The following is a 20,927-nucleotide window of genomic DNA, read 5'->3' on the forward strand; positions in this document are numbered from 1 at the left end:
TCTAGGAAGAAGACATGGAAGCCTGAGAGGAACACAACCAAAGCTTTAGTTTCCAGACTATCATGTTAAATGTTTTTGGGAGATGTGATGGATCATTGGTGATCATTCAATATTCCCTTGTGTTGTTCAGTGAAATCATCCCATGTGAAGAGTCAATTCATTTAATTAAAGTTAAATTCGTAACTAAACAGTTTTTTTTTTCTGTACGGAAGGATTTAATCATTTGCAATTATGTCTACTTATGATAATGTAAAAGGTTTATGTCTCTGTATAATATGGTAAATATATCCAATGCAAAAAAAACATCTACAGTTGAAGTCAGAAGTTTACATAAACTTAGGTTGGAGTCATTAAAACTCGTTTTACAACCGCCACAAATTTCTTGTTAAGCTATAGTTTCGGCAAGTTGGTTAGGACATCTACTTTGTGTATACCATCAGTAATTTTTCCAACAATTGTTTATAAACCGATTATTTCACTTAAAATTCACTTAAAATTCACTATCACAATTCCAGTGGGTCAGAAGTTTACATGCACTAAGTTGACTGCCTTCAAACAGCTTGGAAAATTCCAGAAAGTCATGGCTGTAGAATCTTTTGATAGGCTAATTGACATCATTTGAGTCAATTTGAGGTATACTTGTTGGATGTATTTCAAGGCCTACCTTTGCTTGACATCATGGCCGCTCAGCATGGAAGAAGCCACTGCTCCAAAACCGCCATAAAAAAGCCAGACTACGGCTTGCAACTGCACATGGGGACGAAGATCGTAGTTTTTGGAGAAATGTCCTCTGGTCCGATGAAACAAAAATAGGAACTCTTTGGCCATAATGATCATCGTTATGTTTGAGTATTTGGCTATGGTGTATGTAAACTTCCGACTTCCACCCATTATGCCATCGTTAACTTGAGTGGGTGACACCCGTTCTATTCATTTTATTTCTATGGCAGCACATGCAGTAAGGAGCGGAGGAGATGAGTGTCAAATGTACTGTCATCCAAAATTGTATATCTCACCTACACATCCTTATTCTCCACCGCCACCCGTAGGGTGTTGCATACCTCAAATCTAATGTGCACCACAATGCATAATAAAAAAACTCCTCTCCCCTTGCAATGATACAGCCACTATTTATATTGCCGCCTTTGCTGTCTTACTGAGGTGGCACGCTGGCATGCAGCAGATTGTCCCCAAGGAGTTTTTTAAAAGCGCCATCTGCTCTCCAGATTCCCTCTTAGAGAGTTACCTTGTGGCTACTGTGTTGTCTTTCTGTCGTTTCTAATGGTCTCACTGTTGTTTGTGTTCCTGTTCCTTAGGGCGGATGAGTGAAGTGTTTAAGGATGTGGATAAAGGCTATAATGGGATGGAGAGGGCGTCTGTCACCCAGCTGCTGCCTAAAAGCGACAGCTACCATCCCAAGCCCCCTGGACCCCCGATGGGGCCTACCATTGACTACTGCCAGCGCTCTGAGCAGCCAATGGCCCAGCACCATGAAATGGCAACCTCAGCGAGGGAGTCTGCGCCACCTGCGCCTCCACACTCGATGTCGTCCCATCCTCCGGCTGTGTCTGCGCCTTCCACCCATTCTAGGCTCTCTGCACCTCCTGCAATGTCTACTCCTCCAATGGGTACATTAGGACCTCCTGTCGGTTCATCCTTCTCTGTTAGTCCTGCGCCTCCCCGAAACTCAGCGGCTCCCATGTCCTCTTCTCCTTCTCTCCCTGTGCTTGGACCTCCTCCCGGGCTGTCTTCGCCTCCTCTGATGAGCACGAGACCTTCTCCGGTGTCTTTGTCCACACCTCCATCAGTGGCATCTCCACCCTCGTCAGTGTCTGTAACTCTTCCCAAGCCACCTGCACCACCTCTTTTCCTGGACAAATCCTCTATACCTCCAGCTGTGTCTGCTCCCCATCCAGTCAGTGCTCCTCCCCCAGTGTCTGTGGCACATCAGACTGCTCCCATGACATCTGCCCCTCCTGCGATGGTCTCTACTCCTACTATGGTGGGTGCTCCCTCGCGCTCCATGTCTGCGCCCATTTCTGCACTTCAGCAGATGGTTCAAGGACCCAGACCACCGCCTTTGACTTCCTCTCCCACAACTTTATCTGCAGCTCCTCGAGAAAAGTTTTGGACTCCATCAATATCTGCAGTTGCACCTCCCCCCAGGGTTTCTGTGTCCCCCCCAGCGGTGTCTACTACCTTGGTGGCAGTAAGGCAAAATTCCTCAGCAGTGCCCAGTCCTCCTTGGGCAGTCAGTGCACCTTCTATATCAGTGTCCTCACCTCCTCGATCTGTGTCTACTCCTCCCCCAGAAGTTTCTGCTCCCTCCACAGAGTCTGCGTCTGCATTGTCCTCGTCTCCAAAGGAGGTATCTATGCCTCCTTTAACAGTTCAAGGCCCTAAAGTTCAAGCCCCCGGAGTTTCTTCAACGTCTGAGCCTCCTGCCTTGGTGTTTGTGCCTCGTGCAGTGATGACTGCTCTTCATATGGTCCCCTCAACCCCTCCTGCTGTCTCTGCGCCTTCCCTATCCATTCCTGCTCCTCCACAAGTCCCTAAATGCATGTTTTCCGCTGAGCCAAAGGAGCGAGACATGGGGAATAAGAAGGCCATGGGCAACAAGAAGGAACCCTCTAGTTTTCCAGGTGGTTCTACAGAGGCGAGTTCTCCACAGCCTAAAGTCGACCCAGTTAGAACACCATCAAAGATGGATGCCACCAAGTCTCTTACTTGTCAATCTGAAAAACACTCACACAAACCCCTCACAGATATTCCTGGGACTCCTCCGCCTCCCAAGGACCAAGAGAACTCCTTTGGCGACAAAATGCGTGCGGAGAGAATGGACACCGCCCCCCTGAGACACTCATATTCTCCCCTGGAGAGAAGAGGTCTGGATGACACCTGTGAGACGGACGAGTCAGCGTTTGAGGAGTCTGCGGACGAGTCGTCGCAGGTGTCCACGTGCCTCGACAGCACCAGGATGGAGAGAACCAGCTTTACTGAAGAGGATGACTCTTGTAACGACTCGTCACTCAACGACACATCTCAGTTTGGTGACACTTCTAGACTTGGCGCTAACTCTCGAATGGATGACACGTCTCGATTGGATGACAGCTTCCATGTAGATGGTGAAACCTCTCGGTTTGATGATACCTCTCGCATGGATGAAGACTGCTCTCGATTGGATGTCACCTCTCAATTGGATGACAGCTCTCGCATAGATCACCCCTCTCGTGAGGATGAAATATCACATGTTGCTGACACTACAATAGATAGCAGCTTATCCTCTGTGGAGGATTCCAGGGACTTGACGCTGGATGATACCCAAACAGAGGACTCTTCCCAGGCAGAGGAGACCATTGACAGCTGCCTGAGCACCGGGGTGTCCATGCTGGATTCCTCTCTGAACAACACCTCTCAGATGGAGGACTCCTGTGTTGAATCCTCCCAGAATGACGTCTCCCGGTCAAGCTCAAATGGCCCTGCCAAACCACCCCCAGCCTACAAAGGTAAGATCCTTGCCATAATTGATATGACAACCCGTGTTTGTATTTAATTAGCTTAAAGGGTTATTTCACCCAAATTACAAAATGACACATTGGTTTCCTTACTCTGTAAGCTGTCTATGGATAAGGTATGAAAGCAATCCAAACGTTTTGGCATTTGTGGCACAAATCTGAATCAAGTTATGGGACCGATTTTTATTTAATTTTAAAAATGATTTTAAATTAGATTTTTTAAAAATAATTTCCCAAATTATCTGAAATGTATTGTGAATCCCAACATAGTCACTTCTAGATGTTTTGAACATGTGTGAAAAATGCGGTCGCAATCTAAATCGGTGTTAAATTATTTTGTCAATAACAAAGCATATGGTTTTTACAGCTGTTTGAAGTTGGTGGACCAAAACCGAAAGTAAAAGGCTCAACTTGTGTTGGAGCCTTTTACTTTCGGTTTTGGTCCACCAGCTTCAAACAGCTGTAAAAATCATATGCTTTGTTAGTGACAACATCATTTCACAGTGATTTAGATGGTACATTGATTCCCTAAACCAAGTGCTTGTTTTCTCACTTAAACTGAAATTGAGTGTAGAAGTCTTGCAACCAGGAAATGACAGAGCGATTTCCACTAGATACAGCTACAAAGTCAGAACAGCTTTCCCATTTTGACAACAGATGCCTCTCCAGCAGGAGAAATCAGGATGCAAAATCACAGCCAATCACAACGCTGGTGGTTAAGTAACACTGTGAAACACTATCATTACACTATTACTGCAGATACAGTATGTTACGGTCATTTTCTAAAATTACAACGTAAATATTTTTTAAACCCTGTGTAGCATCTTTATGTAAGATAGTGTGTGGGTAGATGGTTGAAGAGTTGTTGGTTGGAACTTGGAAATTAGAGTTGATTAATGATCAACTCTTATTTATCACAGCCAGCTATGGGAGCACTTATTTTGTCAACATACAGTGACTGTCAGTTAATTTGAGGTTGTTAACCATTATCCCTTAATCTTATAACCTCTTGACAGGGTTTGAAGGGGAATGTGAGTCGGAGGGCCAGGATATACCCGACTGTGCTGGCACCACCAAGGCCAGTCCCGTTAGTATCATGGCCTCCCCTGTTATGGACAAAGGCAAGCACACAGCGGCGCTCAGTGCCCTGGTGGGGAACCTGGTTGCAGCCCCACTCCTGCCCTTAGCCGCCATAGCCGTACCCACCACCAGCCAAAAGACACCAAGGAAACCCAGGAAGCCACGCACTCCAGCAGCCTCCACTCCCGGTAAACCAACTTCCTTGTCCCTTTTTTCCTTTATGATATTTCTGTGCAACTCCAGTTCATTTTGAGCAAACAATTGTGTACAATAGCCAAGCAAGGATTTCTGACTTTCTGTTATCATTCTCTCCAGTTCCTCAGGTCCCCGGGCAAGCACACCGGAGGTCCGCTGTTAAAACTCCAAAGGTGGATAAGATAAAGGTGGAGAGGAAGAAGAAGAAGAAGCTTGAGAAAGGAGAGGTCGTAGAGAAAAAGGAGAAGGGACCACCAAGAAAGAGAAAGAAGACAGAATCAGTAGCAGTCACAGAAGAGGCTGAACGTTCCGCTGAAGGTTTACTTTCTTGTCAAAGTGGACCAGTCACTACCAGCAATGAACCATGTATGACCAGTCGTGAGACCCCGCCGGCCATCAAACCCAAGAAGGTTAGGGTCAAGAATCTGGAACCGATGCCACCCAAAATAGCGCAAATTGATGTTAACACTAAACCCAATGATGGCAATAACGACAATGACGGAGATGACAGTTCCACTGCTGGTAATGAACACGCTAACTATTTTGATTCTGGAAATTATAGAAATTATTGTATATATTTTTTTGTTCTTGTTGTTTCTCTAGATGTATACTGAACAAAAATATAAACGCAACATGTAAAGTGTTGGTCCCATGTTTCATGAGCTGAAATAAAATATCCCATATAAATGTTTCATATGCACAAAAAGCTTATTTCTCTAAAATGTTGTGCACAAATGTCACAAACCTGTCAGTAAGCATTTCTCATTTGCCAAGATATTCCATCCACCTGACAGGTGTGGCATATCAAGAAGCTGATTAAACTGCATGACACAGGTGCACATTACACAGGTGAACCTTGTGCTGGGGGCAATATGGCTACTCTAAAATGTGCAGTTTTCTCACAACACAATGCCACAGATGTCTCAAGTTGAGGGAGCGTGCAATTGACTTGCTGACTGCAATGTCCAAGAGCTGTTGCCAGAGAATTTAATGTTAATTTCTCTACCATAAGCCGCCTCCAACATCGTTTTAGAGAATTTGACAGTACGTCCAACTCGCCTAACAACTGCATGCCACGTCTAGCCATACCAACCCTTGACCCCAACATCCGGCTTCTTCACCTGCGGGATCTTCTGAGACCAGCCACCCAGACAGCTGATGAAACTGTGGGTTTGCACAACCAAAGAACTTCTGCCCAATCTGTCTGAGACCGTCTCAGGTAAGCTCATCTGCATGCTTGTCGTCCTCACCAGGGTCTTGACCTGACTGCAGTTTGGTGTCGTAACCAACATCAGTGGGCAAATGCTCACCTTTGATGGCTGCAGGCACGCTGGAGAAGTGTGCTCTTCACAGATGAATCACTGGTTCAACTGTACTAGACAAACTGCGTATGTGTGGGTGAGCTATTTGCTGATGTCAACGTTGTGAATAGAGTGCCCCATGGTGGTGATGGGGTTACAGTAGGGGCAGGCCTAAGCTATGGACAACGAACGCAATAGGATTGAATGCACAGAGATATCTTGACGAGATCCTGAGGCCCATTGTCGGGCCATTCATCCGCCGCCATCACCTCATGTTTCGGCATGATAATGTGCAGCCTCCATATCGCAAGGATCTGTACACAATTCCTGGAAACTGAAAATGGCCCAGTTTTGACATGGCCTACATACTTACCAGACATGTCACCCATTGAGCATGTTTGGGATGCTCTGGACCGACGTGTATGACAGCATGTTCCAGTTCCCGCCAAGATCCAGTAACTTCGCACAACCATTGAAGAGGAGTGGGACAACCTTCCACAGGCTACAATCAACAGCCTGATCTAATCTATGCAAAGGAGACGTCATGCTACATTAGGCAAATGGTGGTCACATGCCAGATACTGGTTTTCTGATCCACGCCGTTACCTTTTTTAAAAAAGGTATCTGTAACCAACCGATGCATATATATATATGCATTCCCCCCCCCTCCTCCTCCTCTCTGCAGATGACTTCGTCAACCATTTTGAAAAGAAGGTCGATGACATCCGATCCTCGTTTGCTAAGTCAAACGACACCGCTGGTTCTGCTCACACTGCCCTACCCTATGCTCTGACCTCTTTCTCCCTCTCTCTCCAGATGAAATCTCGCGTCTTGTGACGGCCGGCCGCCCAACAACCTGCCCGCTTGACCCTATCCCCTCCTCTCTCTTCTCCAGACCATTTCCGGAGACCTTCTCCCTTACCTTACCTCGCTCATCAACTCATCCCTGACCGCTGGCTACGTCCCTCCCGTCTTCAAGAGAGCGAGAGTTGCACCCTTCTGAAAAAACCTACACTCGATCCCTCCGATGTCAACAACTACAGACCAGTATCCCTTCTCTCTTTTCTCTCCAAAACTCTTGAGCGTGCCGTCCTTGGCCAGCTCTACCGCTATCTCTCTCAGAATGACCTTCTTGATCCAAATCAGTCAGGTTTCAAGACTAGTCATTCAACTGAGACTGCTCTTCTCTGTATCACGGAGGCGCTCCGCACTGCTAAAGCTAACTCTCTCTCCTCTGCTCTCATCCTTCTAGACCTATCGGCTGCCTTCGATACTGTGAACCATCAGATCCTCCTCTCCACCCTCTCCGAGTTGGGCATCTCCGGCGCGGCCCACGCTTGGATTGCGTCCTACCTGACAGGTCGCTCCTACCAGGTGGCGTGGCGAGAATCTGTCTCCTCACCACGCGCTCTCACCACTGGTGTCCCCAGGGCTCTGTTCTAGGCCCTCTCTTATTCTCGCTATACACCAAGTCACTTGGCTCTGTCATAACCTCACATGGTCTCTCCTATCATTGCTATGCAGACGACACACAATTAATCTTCTCCTTTCCCCTTCTGATGACCAGGTGGCGAATCGCATCTCTGCATGTCTGGCAGACATATCAGTGTGGATGACGGATCACCACCTCAAGCTGAACCTCAGCAAGACGGAGCTCCTCTTCCTCCCGGGAAGGACTGCCCGTTCCATGATCTCGCCATCACGGTTGACAACTCCATTGTGTCCTCCTCCCAGAGCGCTAAGAACCTTGGCGTGATCCTGGACAACACCCTGACGTTCTCAACTAACATCAAGGCGGTGTCCCGTTCCTGTAGGTTCATGCTCTACAACATCCGCAGAGTACGACCCTGCCTCACACAGGAAGCGGCGCAGGTCCTAATCCAGGCACTTGTCATCTCCCGTCTTGATTACTGCAACTCGCTGTTGGCTGGGCTCCCTGCCTGTGCCATTAAACCCTACAACTCATCCAGAACGCCGCAGCCCGTCTGGTGTTCAACCTTCCCAAGTTCTCTCACGTCACCCCGCTCCTCCGCTCTCTCCACTGGCTTCCAGTTGAAGCTCGCATCCGCTACAAGACCATGGTGCTCGCCACGGAGCTGTGAGGGGAACGGCACCTCAGTACCTCCAGGCTCTGATCAGGCCCTACACCCAAACAAGGGCACTGCGTTCATCCACCTCTGGCCTGCTCGCCTCCCTACCACTGAGGAAGTACAGTTCCCGCTCAGCCCAGTCAAAACTGTTCGCTGCTCTGGCCCCCAATGGTGGAACAAACTCCCTCACGACGCCAGGACAGCGGAGTCAATCACCACCTTCCGGAGACACCTGAAACCCCACCTCTTCAAGGAATACCTAGGATAGGGTAAGTAAGGGTAAGTAATCCTTCTCACCCCCTTCTCCCCCAACAAGATTTAGATGCAAGTGTTGTCATAAGGTGTATGCACCAATTTGTAAGTCGCTCTGGATAAGAGCGTCTGCTAAATGACTTAAATGTAATGTAAATGTAATATCTGTATTCCCAGTCATGTAAAATCCATAGATTAGGGCCTAATGAATTCATTTAAATGTACCAATTTCCTTATGTGAATTGTAACTCAGTCAAATATTTTAAATTGTTGCATTTATATTTTTTGTTCAGTGTCGTTATGACCCAATGATTATAAACTCAAAACCAGGGATAATCAACGAGATTCATCTGCAGGACAATTTTTTTTCAGATCGTCATGTGGCTGGAACATAATTACAAATAATTTGTAGACTGTAAAATTGAACACAAGAAGCCCAAACAGATATTTGAGAAAAAATATAATTTCATACCTTGCTTAGGTTTTTCTCTCTGCATTGTTGTGAAGGACCTGTAAAGTAAGCATTTCATTCTCAGCCTACACCTGTTTACGAAGCATGTCACAAAACATTTTGATTTGATTTGTATGTGACCACATATACAGTATCTCCCTATTATGCATGAGAATACTTGGTGTGACAGGTGTTGCTTGCTCACTTGGTGTGTGTGTATGTATATGTGTATATTTTTATTAATACATTTTTGGGGGGCTCTGAAAACTTGGGGGAACCATGCTCTAAACCGATGTTGATGAATGAGAGTAATTCTGTACAAATCTAATTCTCCTTTCTTTGTTCCTTGTACAGGTGACACCCCCAGGAGGAGGATAGCAACAGAGGAGCAGGTCCACTTCCCTCTGCTCCATGGGTAATGATACATATCCTTGTGAAAAGCTCCCCTAATTAGTGTGTCTCTGTGCCAAATATTTCAAATGTGTGGAAAGCGCAGGTTAGTGTTCACCCATAAATAGTGCCGACTGCAGGGATACTGTGATCCTTCTACTGTGAGTTGAATGTGGCTCTTAACGTGACTTTTTATTGATCTGTGCTTTAGCTGGAGGAGGGAAGTCCGAGTCAGGAAGACTGAGGACCGGCTGAAGGGGGAGACCTGGTACTACAGCCCCTGTGGGAGAAGGATTAAGCAGTTTCCAGAAGTCATCAAGGTAACTGGCAGTTAGAGTAAAACATTTTTGTCACAGAAGTTTAGCAGCTACAAATATCTCTTGATACAGTGGGATATCTTTCCCGCAGGGCATTTACCACGTCACACAGAAATGATAAGAGGACATGTTTTTAGTATACAAACAGCAGTTGCATTTGATCTTATTTCATTAAACCGTCAGTTGCTCATACGGTGCGTGGATAACATGTGACTTGGTGACCTATGACCTGGCTTTCTCCCATGTTCCCCGGCTCTGTCACTGACCCATGGTCTTGTTCTCCCTCAGTACCTGAACAGGCACAAGGACACTGCTGTGACCAGGGAACACTTCAGCTTCAGCCCCCGCATGCCCGTAGGAGATTTCTACGAGGAGATGGACTCCGCTGAGGTGTGTGTGTGGATCTGTTGTCTGTGCTGACAGATCTGTCATCATAAATAGCTGTAGTAATAACTCAATGCAGACTGTCATAAGCCCTATTCGGACGGGATTAGTTTTACCGGGGGAGTTTGGGTAATGTAGTTGTGTGCACGAGCACCAAACAAATCTGTATTTTAACTTGTTATGGCTGCAATCCCACTAACGGGATAAGCGTCATCAACAACCACTGAATAGCATAGCGCTACATTCAATAAATATTACTATTAATATTCATGAAATCACAAGTGCAATATAGGAAAACACAGCTTAGCCTTTTGTTAATCCACCTGTTGCGTCAGATTTTGAAATTGTGCTTTACAGCGAAAGCAATCAAATTAATCGTTTACCTTTGATCTTCTGATGTTTTCACTCACGAGACTCCCAGTTACACAACAAATGTTCCTTTTGTTCCATAAAGATTATTTTTAGATCCAAAATACCTCCGTTTGTTTGACGCGTTATGTTCAGAAATCCACAGGAAAGAGCAGTCACGACAACGCAGACAAATTCCAAATAGTTTCCATAATGTCCACAGAAACATGTCAAACGTTTTTTATAATCAATCCTCAGGTTGTTTTTAAAATATATAATCGATAATATATCAACCGCAAATGTCTTTCACAGTAGGAGAGGGAAAAGCAATACCTATCCAGACTGTTGCGCGAGCAAAACTCATGTGACCACTTGACGCGATGTTATCGTTCTGGCTCATTTTTTCAAAATAAAAGCCTGAAACTATGTCTGAAGACTGTTGACACCTTGAGGAAGCGATAGGAAAAGGAATCGGGTTCATATCCCTTTAAATCCAGCAAAGGGAGGCTATGGAACATGGAGTTTTCAAAATAGAAGCCACTTTTTTGGAAACTTTAGAGTGTTTCTATCCAATACTAATAAGCATATATTAGCAACTGAGACTGAGGAGCTGGCCGTTTACAATGGGAACCTTTTCATCCAAGCTACTCAATACTGCCCCTACAGCCATAAAAAGTTAAGCCCGAATCTGCAATGTCAGTCATTTTTACATGGCAGGAGAGTAACAACTCCAGCCAGAATAACCTACAGATTTTTTTGGTTAACTCCAAAATCCCTGCGAATTGACATCCCTGTGTTTTGAGGGAAATGTCTAAGTTTGACAGGTGTTTGCTCGCAATTTGAGCAAGAAAGTGCTGCGCGTAGCCTTTACGTGAAGTGCCTACACTTTCACAGTGGATGCTTTTGTTTATCAGCTTTTTGCGATTGAATTGAACATCGCCAAATGCATAATTAAAAGATATTGTGCCTATTTAATGCAACCTGTGCGGTTAATAAATCGCAAAGCAGCATACAACTCACCTCTGACGTTTGGAAATGACAGTTCACTTTCTCATCCATAGCCTAAAAACGCGTATCAAGTGCAAGTGCGCTGTTTAGCTGACATCTGAAGGCGGGGGGCATTTAGGACGTCTTCTACCTCAGATCGCTGAAATGGGGCGACAGGGTAGCCTAGTGGTTAGAGCGGTGGACTAGTAACTGGAAGGTTGCAAGTTCAAACCCCCGAGCTGACACGGTACAAATCTGTCGTTCTGCCCCTGAACAGGCAGTTAACCCACTATTCCTAGGCCGTCATTGAAAATAAGAATTTGTTCTTGACTGACTTTCCTAGTAAAATAAAGGTAAAATAAAATAAAAAATATCCTAAGGATTATGATTCAATTAAAATATTATGGCGACACTATACCGAAGATGGTTTAGAAACTCGAGAAATCAGACTTGATGAAATATCTTCACGCTTAGAAGAAAAAAAACTCCAGGCTTCCGTCATAACTGTCAATAAAAAATAAAAATACAATTAGGAAAAAACTAATCCTGTGGAATAGTATACATAGCCAACTTTATCTAGTTGTACAAGTCCCATGCGAATAGGGCTGTGGTGTAATATCATAAAGAAGACACATTTCCCATAAATCTTTTCATATGATCTCCTCCAGGGAGTGAAATGGTGCCTCCTGGCCAATGAGGAGGTGCCTTCCATGATCATGGCCATCACGGGCCGACGCGGCCGACCTCCGAACCCTGACAAAGAGAAGCCCCGCCCCCGAGCTCGGCGCACCAAGGGTGGGCTAGTCCGAAAGCCCGGCAGGCCGCCCAAACCAAAGATGGTGGACCTGCTTAGCAAGGTTGACGCCAGAATGCTGGAGAGGCTGGAGGCCAAGGGTGAGTGGACATGAGCCTGTTCACTGGTTGGAATGTAGGCCACTAATACAGACTGATTCAATGGCAAGACGGGATCAGAAACGTAATATTGTAGAATATGTCTGCATCAAAAAGCTTGTATTAGGTTGTGGTTTTGACGTCTTGAATGTAGCTGTCGGATCTCTATTTTTAGAAGCTCTGACTGAGGAGGACAAGGAGAAACTTGTCAAAATCAAGAAGAAAATGAAGAGAAAGGTATGGTATGCCAAGTATCAAAATCTGAAGACTAAAATTGCATCTTTGTGGTGTTTCCAGGTTGCTTCCAACACACTAAGTAAAATGTTTACTCTCCTCTAGGCAAGGATGAAAAGAAAGGAGAATAACAAGAACAAGAAGATCCGACAGGAGAAAAAGCAAGCGAAGGTAAGGATTTACTTTCTTTTTAAGACCAAAACACAAATCGGTCTCCCTCTTTATCTAATAAATCCCTCGCCTTCTGTGTTTCCTGTGCTCAGCTTGACAAAGCCAAGGAGACCAAGGACCAGGAGGAGGTGAAGGCTGAACCAGCCGACCAAGAGCCCCCACAGCCTGCCCCCCCACAACCGCCCGCCCCAGAGCCCAAAAAGCGTGGCCCAAGGAAGAAGAAAGCTGAGGTGCCTTTACCGGTCGTGGAGACGGACCAGGAGAGGGTAGCCCAGGGGAAGAGAGTGTTGGGGGCCAGGAGTAAGGCCAAGGCCCTGGCTAAGGCCCAGGCAGAGGCGGAGGCTGCAGCCCAGGCAGCCCTGGCAGCTAAGAAGCAGGTGGAAAGGAGAGCCCAATCCCAGAGACGGCTGGAGGAGAGGAAGAGACAGCAGATGATCTTGGAGCAGCTGAAGAAGCCCGCTGAGGACATGTGTCTCACAGACCACCAGCCCCTTCCGGAGCTGTCTCGGATCCCTGGCGTGGTTCTCTCTGGCGTGGCCTTCTCCCACTGCCTGACTGTGGTGGAGTTCCTACACAGCTATGGCAAGGTGCTGGGCCTCCACATCCCCATGGACGTGCCTAGCCTCAGCACACTGCAGGAGAGCCTTCTGGGCCTGGGAGACAGCCAAGGCCAGGTCCAGGATCTGCTCATCAAGCTGGTGGAGGCTGCATTACACGACCCAGGCCTGCCACCGTACTACCAGGTGTGTGTTGTGGACTCTATAGAGCTAGTTTTGCTGATGGGTGTTCCTGTTTTTCTTTTCTTTATTTAAAGTTCTGGGCCTCCCGGGTGGCGCAGTGGTTAAGGGCCCTGCACTGCAGCGCCAGCTGTGCCACCAGAGACTCGTAACCGGCCATGACCGGGAGGTCCGTGGGACGACGCACAATTGGCCTAGCGTCGTCCGGGTTAGGGAGGATTTGGCACCAGGGGGTAGCCCAGGCAACTCCTGTAGCGGGCCGGGCGCAGTGCACGCTAACCAAGGTTGCCAGGTGCATGGTGTTTCCTCCGACACATTGGTGCGGTTGGCTTCCGGTTTGGATGCGCGCTGTGTTAAGAAGCAGTGCGGCTTGGTTGGGTTGTGTATCGGAGGACACATGACTTTCAACCTTCGTCTCTCCCGAGCCCGTACGGGAGTTGTAGCAATGAGACAAGATAGTAGCTACTAACAATTGGATACCACGATACCATTGGGGAGAAAAAAGGGGGTACATTTTTTAAATAATTAAAGTTCTTCATGTTGGCATTTCACTGTTAGCAATAGTTTACCATTTTAAAAATGTAGTTGCATGTTAAACCCTAGTTCAACAGATTAACCAGTTCCCTTCTCCCTCCAGTCAGTGAAGATCCTAGGGGAGAAGCTGGTGGATCTGGAGCTGACTCGCAGCACAGTGTCCGAGGGCCTGCGAATCTTCCTGGAGTCCCACGGCTTTGACATGGAGGTGTGCAACGTGTTGCGGACCAAGACCTTCCATGCCCTCGGCCCCGACACAAAGGCTGCCATCCTGGGCTTCCTGGTGGAGGTCCTCAACGGTAGCAACATCGTCATTAGGTCAGGGTGACAATACAGATAAACTAAGGAGCTACCTATCAACCTTCACGCCCTCGCTACTCTTACTGCTGATATTTGTTTCATGAAGTATCCTAAGTGTGATGCAGACGTCTTCCACAATGGAAATGTGTCAAAAGAAACAAACCCCTTCTGGAAAGAATTTCCCACATTTACGTGATGCCTGTTTGAATGTTTTTGCATTGCAGTGAGATTGACAACACACTGGAAAACATGGCTACTTACAGGAAGAACAAGTGGATCATCGAGGGGAAATTGCGCAAGTAAGGCCAGTCACGGCTCCTTTTAATTTAGCGTTTGTCTTAGTTGGTGGAAGGAGAGTGTGTGATACCACTGATGTTGTGTGTGTTTTGATATCTGACGTGTGTGATCTGACGTGCATGTGCTCCCCCCAGACTGAAGGCAGCTCTAGCACGGCGTACAGGGCGCTCTGAGGAGGAGCTGTGTCTCGAGGAGAGGAGGTGCAGTGCCAGGGTGGCAGAGGAGGAGAACCTCATTCTACAAGGGAGCAGCTCCATGCAGAGGGGCCGCCGCACACCCAAGGAGGAGCCCAAACTCGGCGACGTACGTACGCATGCATGCGTGTGTGTGTGTGTCATATGTGGCGGTGAGGATGTACTATATATTGTACTCACCAAATGCCCTTTCCACAGACTGACAGCCCCACCAATGACAGCGTTCCAGAGTTGGAGAGACAGATCGATAAGCTAACGAAGGTAAGGCTAACATACTCTGCAGTTCATCCTCCGCATTCGTTTTTTAAATTTTTAATGTTGTGTCTATTCTAACTACATCGTGTGCGCATGTCTGGGTTGTTTTCTATATTTGCAAAATATTTCCTCTCCTCCACAGCGGCAGGTGTTTTTCCGTAAGAAGCTGCTCCAGTCGTCCCACTCCCTGCGTGCGGTCTCTCTGGGCCAGGACCGGTTCCGCCGGAGATACTGGGTCCTGCCCCACCTGGTAGGGGTGCTGGTGGAGGGGCCTGAGGAGATCCTAGGTGAGTCACAGAGAACCTGCCCTCAAACCTCTGCTAGCCAACAAAAAAAGATCTTTAGCATATTTTTATTGACTCTAAACATCTCTCCTCTGTCTGGTAGCGTCAGAGGATATCCTGGTGAAGGAGGTGCCTATCACTCTTCTGAAGAGGGAACCTAAAGTGGAGGAGACGCTCACTCCTACAACCCCTCCTGCCCCCCTCCCATCCCCTCTCCCTCCCAAGTCTCAGACTTCCTTCCCCCCTGAGGAGGACCCCCTCCCTGGCACCGCCTCTCTCATGAGCAGCCCCAGGGCCCGTGGTCGCCCCCGCAAGATCAAACCAGAGGTGGAGCTACACCTCCGCACTGCCAAGTGTCGCCGCCGTCGCCGTAGCAGCAAGTCCGGCGGGGAGGAGACTGGGCCAAGCGTTGCCCCAGAGGCCACCACCAACGGCTCACAAGACCTCACGCAGTCCGCCTTCCACAACTGGCTCAGCCACTTGCAGGGCGCCATAACTAACGGGACGGAGCCAGCAACAGGCAGCCAACCAGAGGACAGTGTGAAGGAGATGGCGGAGAAACGGGGGCAGTGGTTCAACTTGCTGCCCAAACAGCCATGTGACAAAACCTCTCTGACAGAACCCCAGACCCCCCCCAGCACACCCCCCGAACGCCTCCCTCTGACCCCCAGCACCCTGCCCGCCCTCGCAGCTCCACTGCTGCAGGTGAGTCCCAACCTCAGCCCCCTGTACACTCTCCAGGACCCTCATGGGAGAGAACACTACATGCATTTTCATATGATCTCTTATTAAACAAGCACTCTTTCTCCCTTTCCCTCTCTAGTCTGTCCCAGCCCCCACGGACTCCCCACCCCAGGTGGCCCCTACCCAGACCCCCACCCCAGCCAAACCGGGGCGCAGGCGGAGGAGGGGCAGCAGGGGCAGCAGTCCCGCCCGTAGGGTTGGGGCTAGAGGGGCTGCAGCTAAGCGTCGTGGCCGCCCTCCTTCCACGCTCTTCCAGGAGATAGAGCAGCAGTACTTCACTCAGCTCGTGGTCAAGCCCATTCCAGCATGTAAGCCTTCAATTCAATCCATTCAGTTCAAGCCCATTCCAATACCGCTGTGGTTACGTGTATCAAATTTCCTCACTGCGGTTTCTGATGAGACTTGTCAGCAATGTAAACATGCTGCAATTTGAGCTGTTGATTTGGCTTACATGATAAATGCATGGTTAGCCGAAAATACTAGCATGTTCAACCAGATCAGTAGTGGTTGACATGTTTGTGGTGTGGTTAGCCGATATGATATAACATGGTTAGCTAACGTTGATATGCTAGGCGGCGATGCGGGTGTCTAATGTGTGTGCTGCTGCTGTTGCCTTAGCGATGGTGCGTGGCTGGTGGTGGATCAAGGAGCCTGAGGAGCTGACAGCTACCCTGCAGGCCCTGCACCCGCGAGGCATACGGGAGAAGGTGCTCCACAAACACCTGGCCAAACACATGGAGTACCTGGCTGAGGTCTGCACACGACCCATCAACGGTGAGGCAATGAACACTGGTCACTCAGTCAGCTATAGGGGAAGATGTGATAATAAAAGGTGTACCGTGTTTCGGATTGCTTGTGTTTTATATTGAAGCTGCATTTGACATCAATGGGACTTGGTTTAAATAAGGATGGTTTTGTAATGAATGGAAAGTGGATGACGACACGTCTTTCCGTTCCCTTTCTCTCTTGACCATCTCTCCTTCTCTCCCTCTCTATCCCCTTGCCTCTTCCCCTCTTCTCCACCCTGTCCTCTCACCAGACACTATATTCCAGGTGAAGGTGGAGGTCGGCGAGGCCCTGCTGGAGGCTCTGCAGCAGCCGTGGCAGGTCCAGGAGCGGGCCCTGGAGAAAGACGTCAGCGCCCTCCGCTGGGTGGAGGACCTGGAGCGTAGGGTCATCGCCGCTGACCTGCACCTCAAGGTGAGGCGCCAGGGGGACAGTGGGGCTGTGTTGCAGTAGTCTAAAGTGGATTCCTGTGTTTGGTTCAATGCCTTTCCCTACACCTGGACCTGGAAGTTGAATTGGGGGAGAGGAGATTCCCAAATAAGTCACCCCCCACATTCACAGCGTTTTCAGATCTGGGCGGACAAAGACGAGGAAGACACTTTAGACTGTGGAGATGCACCCAGGGCTGCGTGGGTGGTTGATAGATATGCTAGAGTTTAATCGTTTTGTCAGGTTTACTATGGCTGCAGTTGCACTGAATGTCCAGAGGGTGGAGTATTTGGCCTGTGCTGCTGCAGTTTGTACAGAGTGACTGTGTGTCCCCCCCCATGTCGTAGTGTCATGCAAAATGAGGTCACACTCATCACATCACATGTCCATGACTTATATTTCAAGATGGCTCCCCAGAATGGAAGGAGTGACACTGACAATAGCACGGAAACGCCAGGCGCAGGATTCCAGGTACAAACCAGGTTTCAGATCTAATGTCGCTCGTCGTCACCCTGTTTTAAGATCTACACTCGTTCACACGTCTTCATGTTTCCCCCTTTCCTTTATTTTCCTTTAATTGTATCTGTTACAATTCCTCTTTTCCTACACCTCTTAAAATGACATGGAGTTGTCCCAAATATCACAATGTGTAGAATTCTCACTTTAACACCCCTGCTCCTTACTGTTAGAAATACGAGCTGTTTGTCTCTCTGCTCCGTCTATTCACCCTGCCTCTGTCCTTTTTTAGGGGCCTGCTGTTATGTTGTTAATTAGTAAACGTTGTTATACAAATGTATTGTTTGATGTCTTCACTTGATGTCGCTTACCTTTCCTCACAACCCTTTTTGAGTCTTTCTCTAGCTTCAAAGTCCTTTTGCTAGCTGCTTTTTGGTTGTCGAGAACTATAATATTCTCTTTTCTGTCATTCTCCCTCCTCCCCTCCCCTCAGCCCTACACGGTCCCAGAGGCAGACTCCACACGTGACGACCTGCGGTACTACGAGCATGACACGGACCCCCGGGACGACTGGATCGTGCGGACCAAGAAGGAGTGGTCGGACCTGCCCCGCGTGGCCAGTCACCCGCTGGACCTGGCAGTGCTGCGCCTGGCCAACCTGGAGAGGAACATCGACCGGCGCTACCTGAAGGAGCCCCTCTGGAACCTGGCTGAGGTGGTGCGTCTCGCCCCGCTCACCCCCGAGGAGAGCCAGATGGGCCAGATGGACGTCATGAGGTGAGAGGAAGGGACAGGGTCAAAGTCAGGCTAGGGGGTTAGAGGTCGTAAAGGATGGAGTGGATGAGAGCGTGATTTAATCGTAGTAGGAGGGATTGGATTTGTGTAGCATTTGGTCAATTTGCTTAAATCACTTCAGAGTGATTTAAGCTTTTTTTCTCACTTAAGCTCTCAACTGTTTCCGTAATCTCTTCCTTCCCCTCTCTCTCTCCTGCCCCCACCCCCAGTCTGGAGAGTGAGATAACCTCCAGGTTGCGGACATGGCGTCAGGCCCTGGATCGTTGTCGCAGCGCCCCCCAGCTGTGTCTGTGTCTGCTGCAGCTGGAGAAGGCCATCGCCTGGGAAAGATCCGTGGTCAAAGTGGTGAGGACACTGTTTAACTAACCTCCAGACGAACTTCAATGCCATACAATTCTCCTTCCCGTGGCCTCCAACTGCTCTTAAATTCAAGTAAAACTGAATTCATGCTCTTCAACCGATCACTGCCCACACCTGCCCGCCCACCCAGCATCACTACTCTGGACGGTTCTGACTTAGAATATTTGGACAACTACTAATACCTAGGTGTCTGGTTAGACTGTAAACTCCCCTTCCAGACTCACATTAAGCATCTCCAATCCAAAATTAAATCTAGAATGGGCTTCCTATTTCGCAACAAAGCATCCTTCACTCATGCTGCCAAACATACCCTCAGAAAACTGACCATCCTACCGATCCTCGACTTCGGCGATGTCATTTACAAAATAGACTGCATCCAATTTGTTGAGGGCTATCACAGTGCCATCCGTTTTGTCACCAAAGCCCCATATACTACCCACCACTGTGACCTGTACGCTCTCGTTGGCTGGCCCTCGCTTCATACTCGTCGCCAAACCCACTGGCTTCAGTTCATCTTCAGTTCTCTGATAGGTAAGGCCCCACCTTATCTCAGCTCACTGGTCACCATAGCAGCACCCACCCGTAGCACGTGTTCCAGCAGGTATATATCACTGGTCACCCCCAAAGCCAATTCCTACTTTGGCTGTCTTTCCTTCCAGTTCTCTGTTGCCAATGACTGGAATGAATAGCAAAAATCACTGAAGCTGGAGACTCTTACCTCCCTCACTATCTTTAAGTGCCAGCTGTCTGAGCAGCTCACAGATCACTGCACCTGTACATAGCCCATCTGTAAATAGCCCATCCAACTACCTCATCCCCATACTGTATTTATTTATTTTGTTTATCTTGCTCCTTTGCACCCCTGTATCTCTACTTGCTTATTCATCTTCTGCACATCAATCACTCTAGTGTGTAATTGGTATATTGTAATTACTTCTCCTCCATGGCCTATTTATTGCCTTACCTCCCCTTTTTTTACCTCATTTGCACACACTGTATATAGATTTTCTTCAACTGTATTATTGACTGTATGTTTTGTTTATTCCATATGTGTGTTGTATGTGTCGAACTGCTTTGCTTTAGTCTTGGCCAAGTCGCAGTTGTAAATTTGAACTTGTTCTCAACTTGCCTATCTGGCTAAATAAAGGTGAAATAAAATGTTTAAAAAAATTAAACATCCAAAGCAGCTTCCAGTAAACACATGCAGTATATTATCACTGAGACAGCAACAAAGACAGCAACAGAAATTTTGTCTTCAAGACTCTACCTGTGTGTCTGTTGTAGACGTGTCAAGTGTGCAGGAAGGGGGATAATGATGAGTACCTGCTGCTGTGTGACTGCTGTGACCGTGGCTGCCACATGTACTGCCTGAGGCCAAAGGTCACCCAGGTGCCAGAGGGGGACTGGTTCTGCCCCACCTGTTTCTCCAAGGTGAGGACTGACTGGGGTTCTGCTCGGCTAGCCTTATGGATTTACAGCAGTGGTGACTGTTCCCCTAAAGGTCGATCCACAGCTTACTCAGTCATTTAAAGGGCGTGCGTTTCCCGGAGTCTGATTTTTTGGGGGGGATCAATGTGTACCTTTTGGTAGCATGATACTATGCCGATCCTTGCGTTCCTAGACTACCAAATAGCAACATTGACGGGCGATAGCAGTGATTTTCTTGTCTTCCCTTGCTAGCTTGCTAGCTAGCTAGCTGGCTAAAACAGCAAGCTAGCTAGTGTCGTGTCTTTGGCTGTGAGGGAATCAGTGATATGACATGCTATTCTATAAAATCCTTACTCCGTAATTAATATTACCGGATTGAGCTAATCATGTAAATGTAATTAACTAGAGAGTCGAGGCACCACAAAATAATATTTATAGAGCTGTTATCTTCCAAATAAACTCTTAAAGACCGAGTAATATTTTACCTCAATAGCAGTCAATATTAATCGTCATCTTAATTCTGTCTCATCTGAAAGTTGTAAATTCTTGTTTTAACCGGAATACGCGGCAAACAACGAAATGCACCGTGGTCTACTCGCGAGAAATATATCACTGGTCAAGCTTATTTCTCCTGAATTTCAATCGGCTGGCTCTTTGTCCTCGCTCGAGAAATTAATAATGACCGAGCCTGCCCACGTCTGAAATGCAGGAGGCAGAAATAG

At 47.8% G+C, this 20,927-nt stretch overlaps 1 protein-coding gene across 4 annotated transcripts in view; it reads left to right on the forward strand.

Annotated features, from left to right (window-relative positions):
* Nucleotides 1-20,927, forward strand: part of LOC118361373 (bromodomain adjacent to zinc finger domain protein 2A-like) — a 41,241-nt gene that overhangs the window by 13,072 nt on the left and 7,242 nt on the right. For 2 of the 4 annotated variants that reach the window (XM_035741247.2, XM_035741246.2), the window contains exons 4-26: nucleotides 1,317-3,506; nucleotides 4,532-4,783; nucleotides 4,911-5,312; nucleotides 9,239-9,299; nucleotides 9,486-9,594; nucleotides 9,880-9,981; nucleotides 11,979-12,204; nucleotides 12,377-12,438; nucleotides 12,541-12,606; nucleotides 12,699-13,349; nucleotides 13,981-14,195; nucleotides 14,402-14,476; nucleotides 14,609-14,777; nucleotides 14,867-14,929; nucleotides 15,066-15,210; nucleotides 15,311-15,912; nucleotides 16,031-16,259; nucleotides 16,570-16,725; nucleotides 16,991-17,151; nucleotides 17,572-17,637; nucleotides 18,116-18,399; nucleotides 18,627-18,762; nucleotides 20,062-20,208. In XM_035741247.2, the coding sequence (XP_035597140.1) occupies nucleotides 1,317-3,506; nucleotides 4,532-4,783; nucleotides 4,911-5,312; nucleotides 9,239-9,299; nucleotides 9,486-9,594; nucleotides 9,880-9,981; nucleotides 11,979-12,204; nucleotides 12,377-12,438; nucleotides 12,541-12,606; nucleotides 12,699-13,349; nucleotides 13,981-14,195; nucleotides 14,402-14,476; nucleotides 14,609-14,777; nucleotides 14,867-14,929; nucleotides 15,066-15,210; nucleotides 15,311-15,912; nucleotides 16,031-16,259; nucleotides 16,570-16,725; nucleotides 16,991-17,151; nucleotides 17,572-17,637; nucleotides 18,116-18,399; nucleotides 18,627-18,762; nucleotides 20,062-20,208 (6,569 nt within the window). The remainder of the gene's footprint in view (nucleotides 1-1,316; nucleotides 3,507-4,531; nucleotides 4,784-4,910; nucleotides 5,313-9,238; nucleotides 9,300-9,485; nucleotides 9,595-9,879; nucleotides 9,982-11,978; nucleotides 12,205-12,376; nucleotides 12,439-12,540; nucleotides 12,607-12,698; nucleotides 13,350-13,980; nucleotides 14,196-14,401; nucleotides 14,477-14,608; nucleotides 14,778-14,866; nucleotides 14,930-15,065; nucleotides 15,211-15,310; nucleotides 15,913-16,030; nucleotides 16,260-16,569; nucleotides 16,726-16,990; nucleotides 17,152-17,571; nucleotides 17,638-18,115; nucleotides 18,400-18,626; nucleotides 18,763-20,061; nucleotides 20,209-20,927) is intronic. The other 2 variants (XM_035741250.2, XM_035741249.2) reach the window with 2 other exon arrangements.

This window comes from Oncorhynchus keta, chromosome 28 (genome assembly GCF_023373465.1).
Source record: "Oncorhynchus keta strain PuntledgeMale-10-30-2019 chromosome 28, Oket_V2, whole genome shotgun sequence".
Classification (NCBI taxonomy): Eukaryota; Metazoa; Chordata; class Actinopteri; order Salmoniformes; family Salmonidae; genus Oncorhynchus; species Oncorhynchus keta.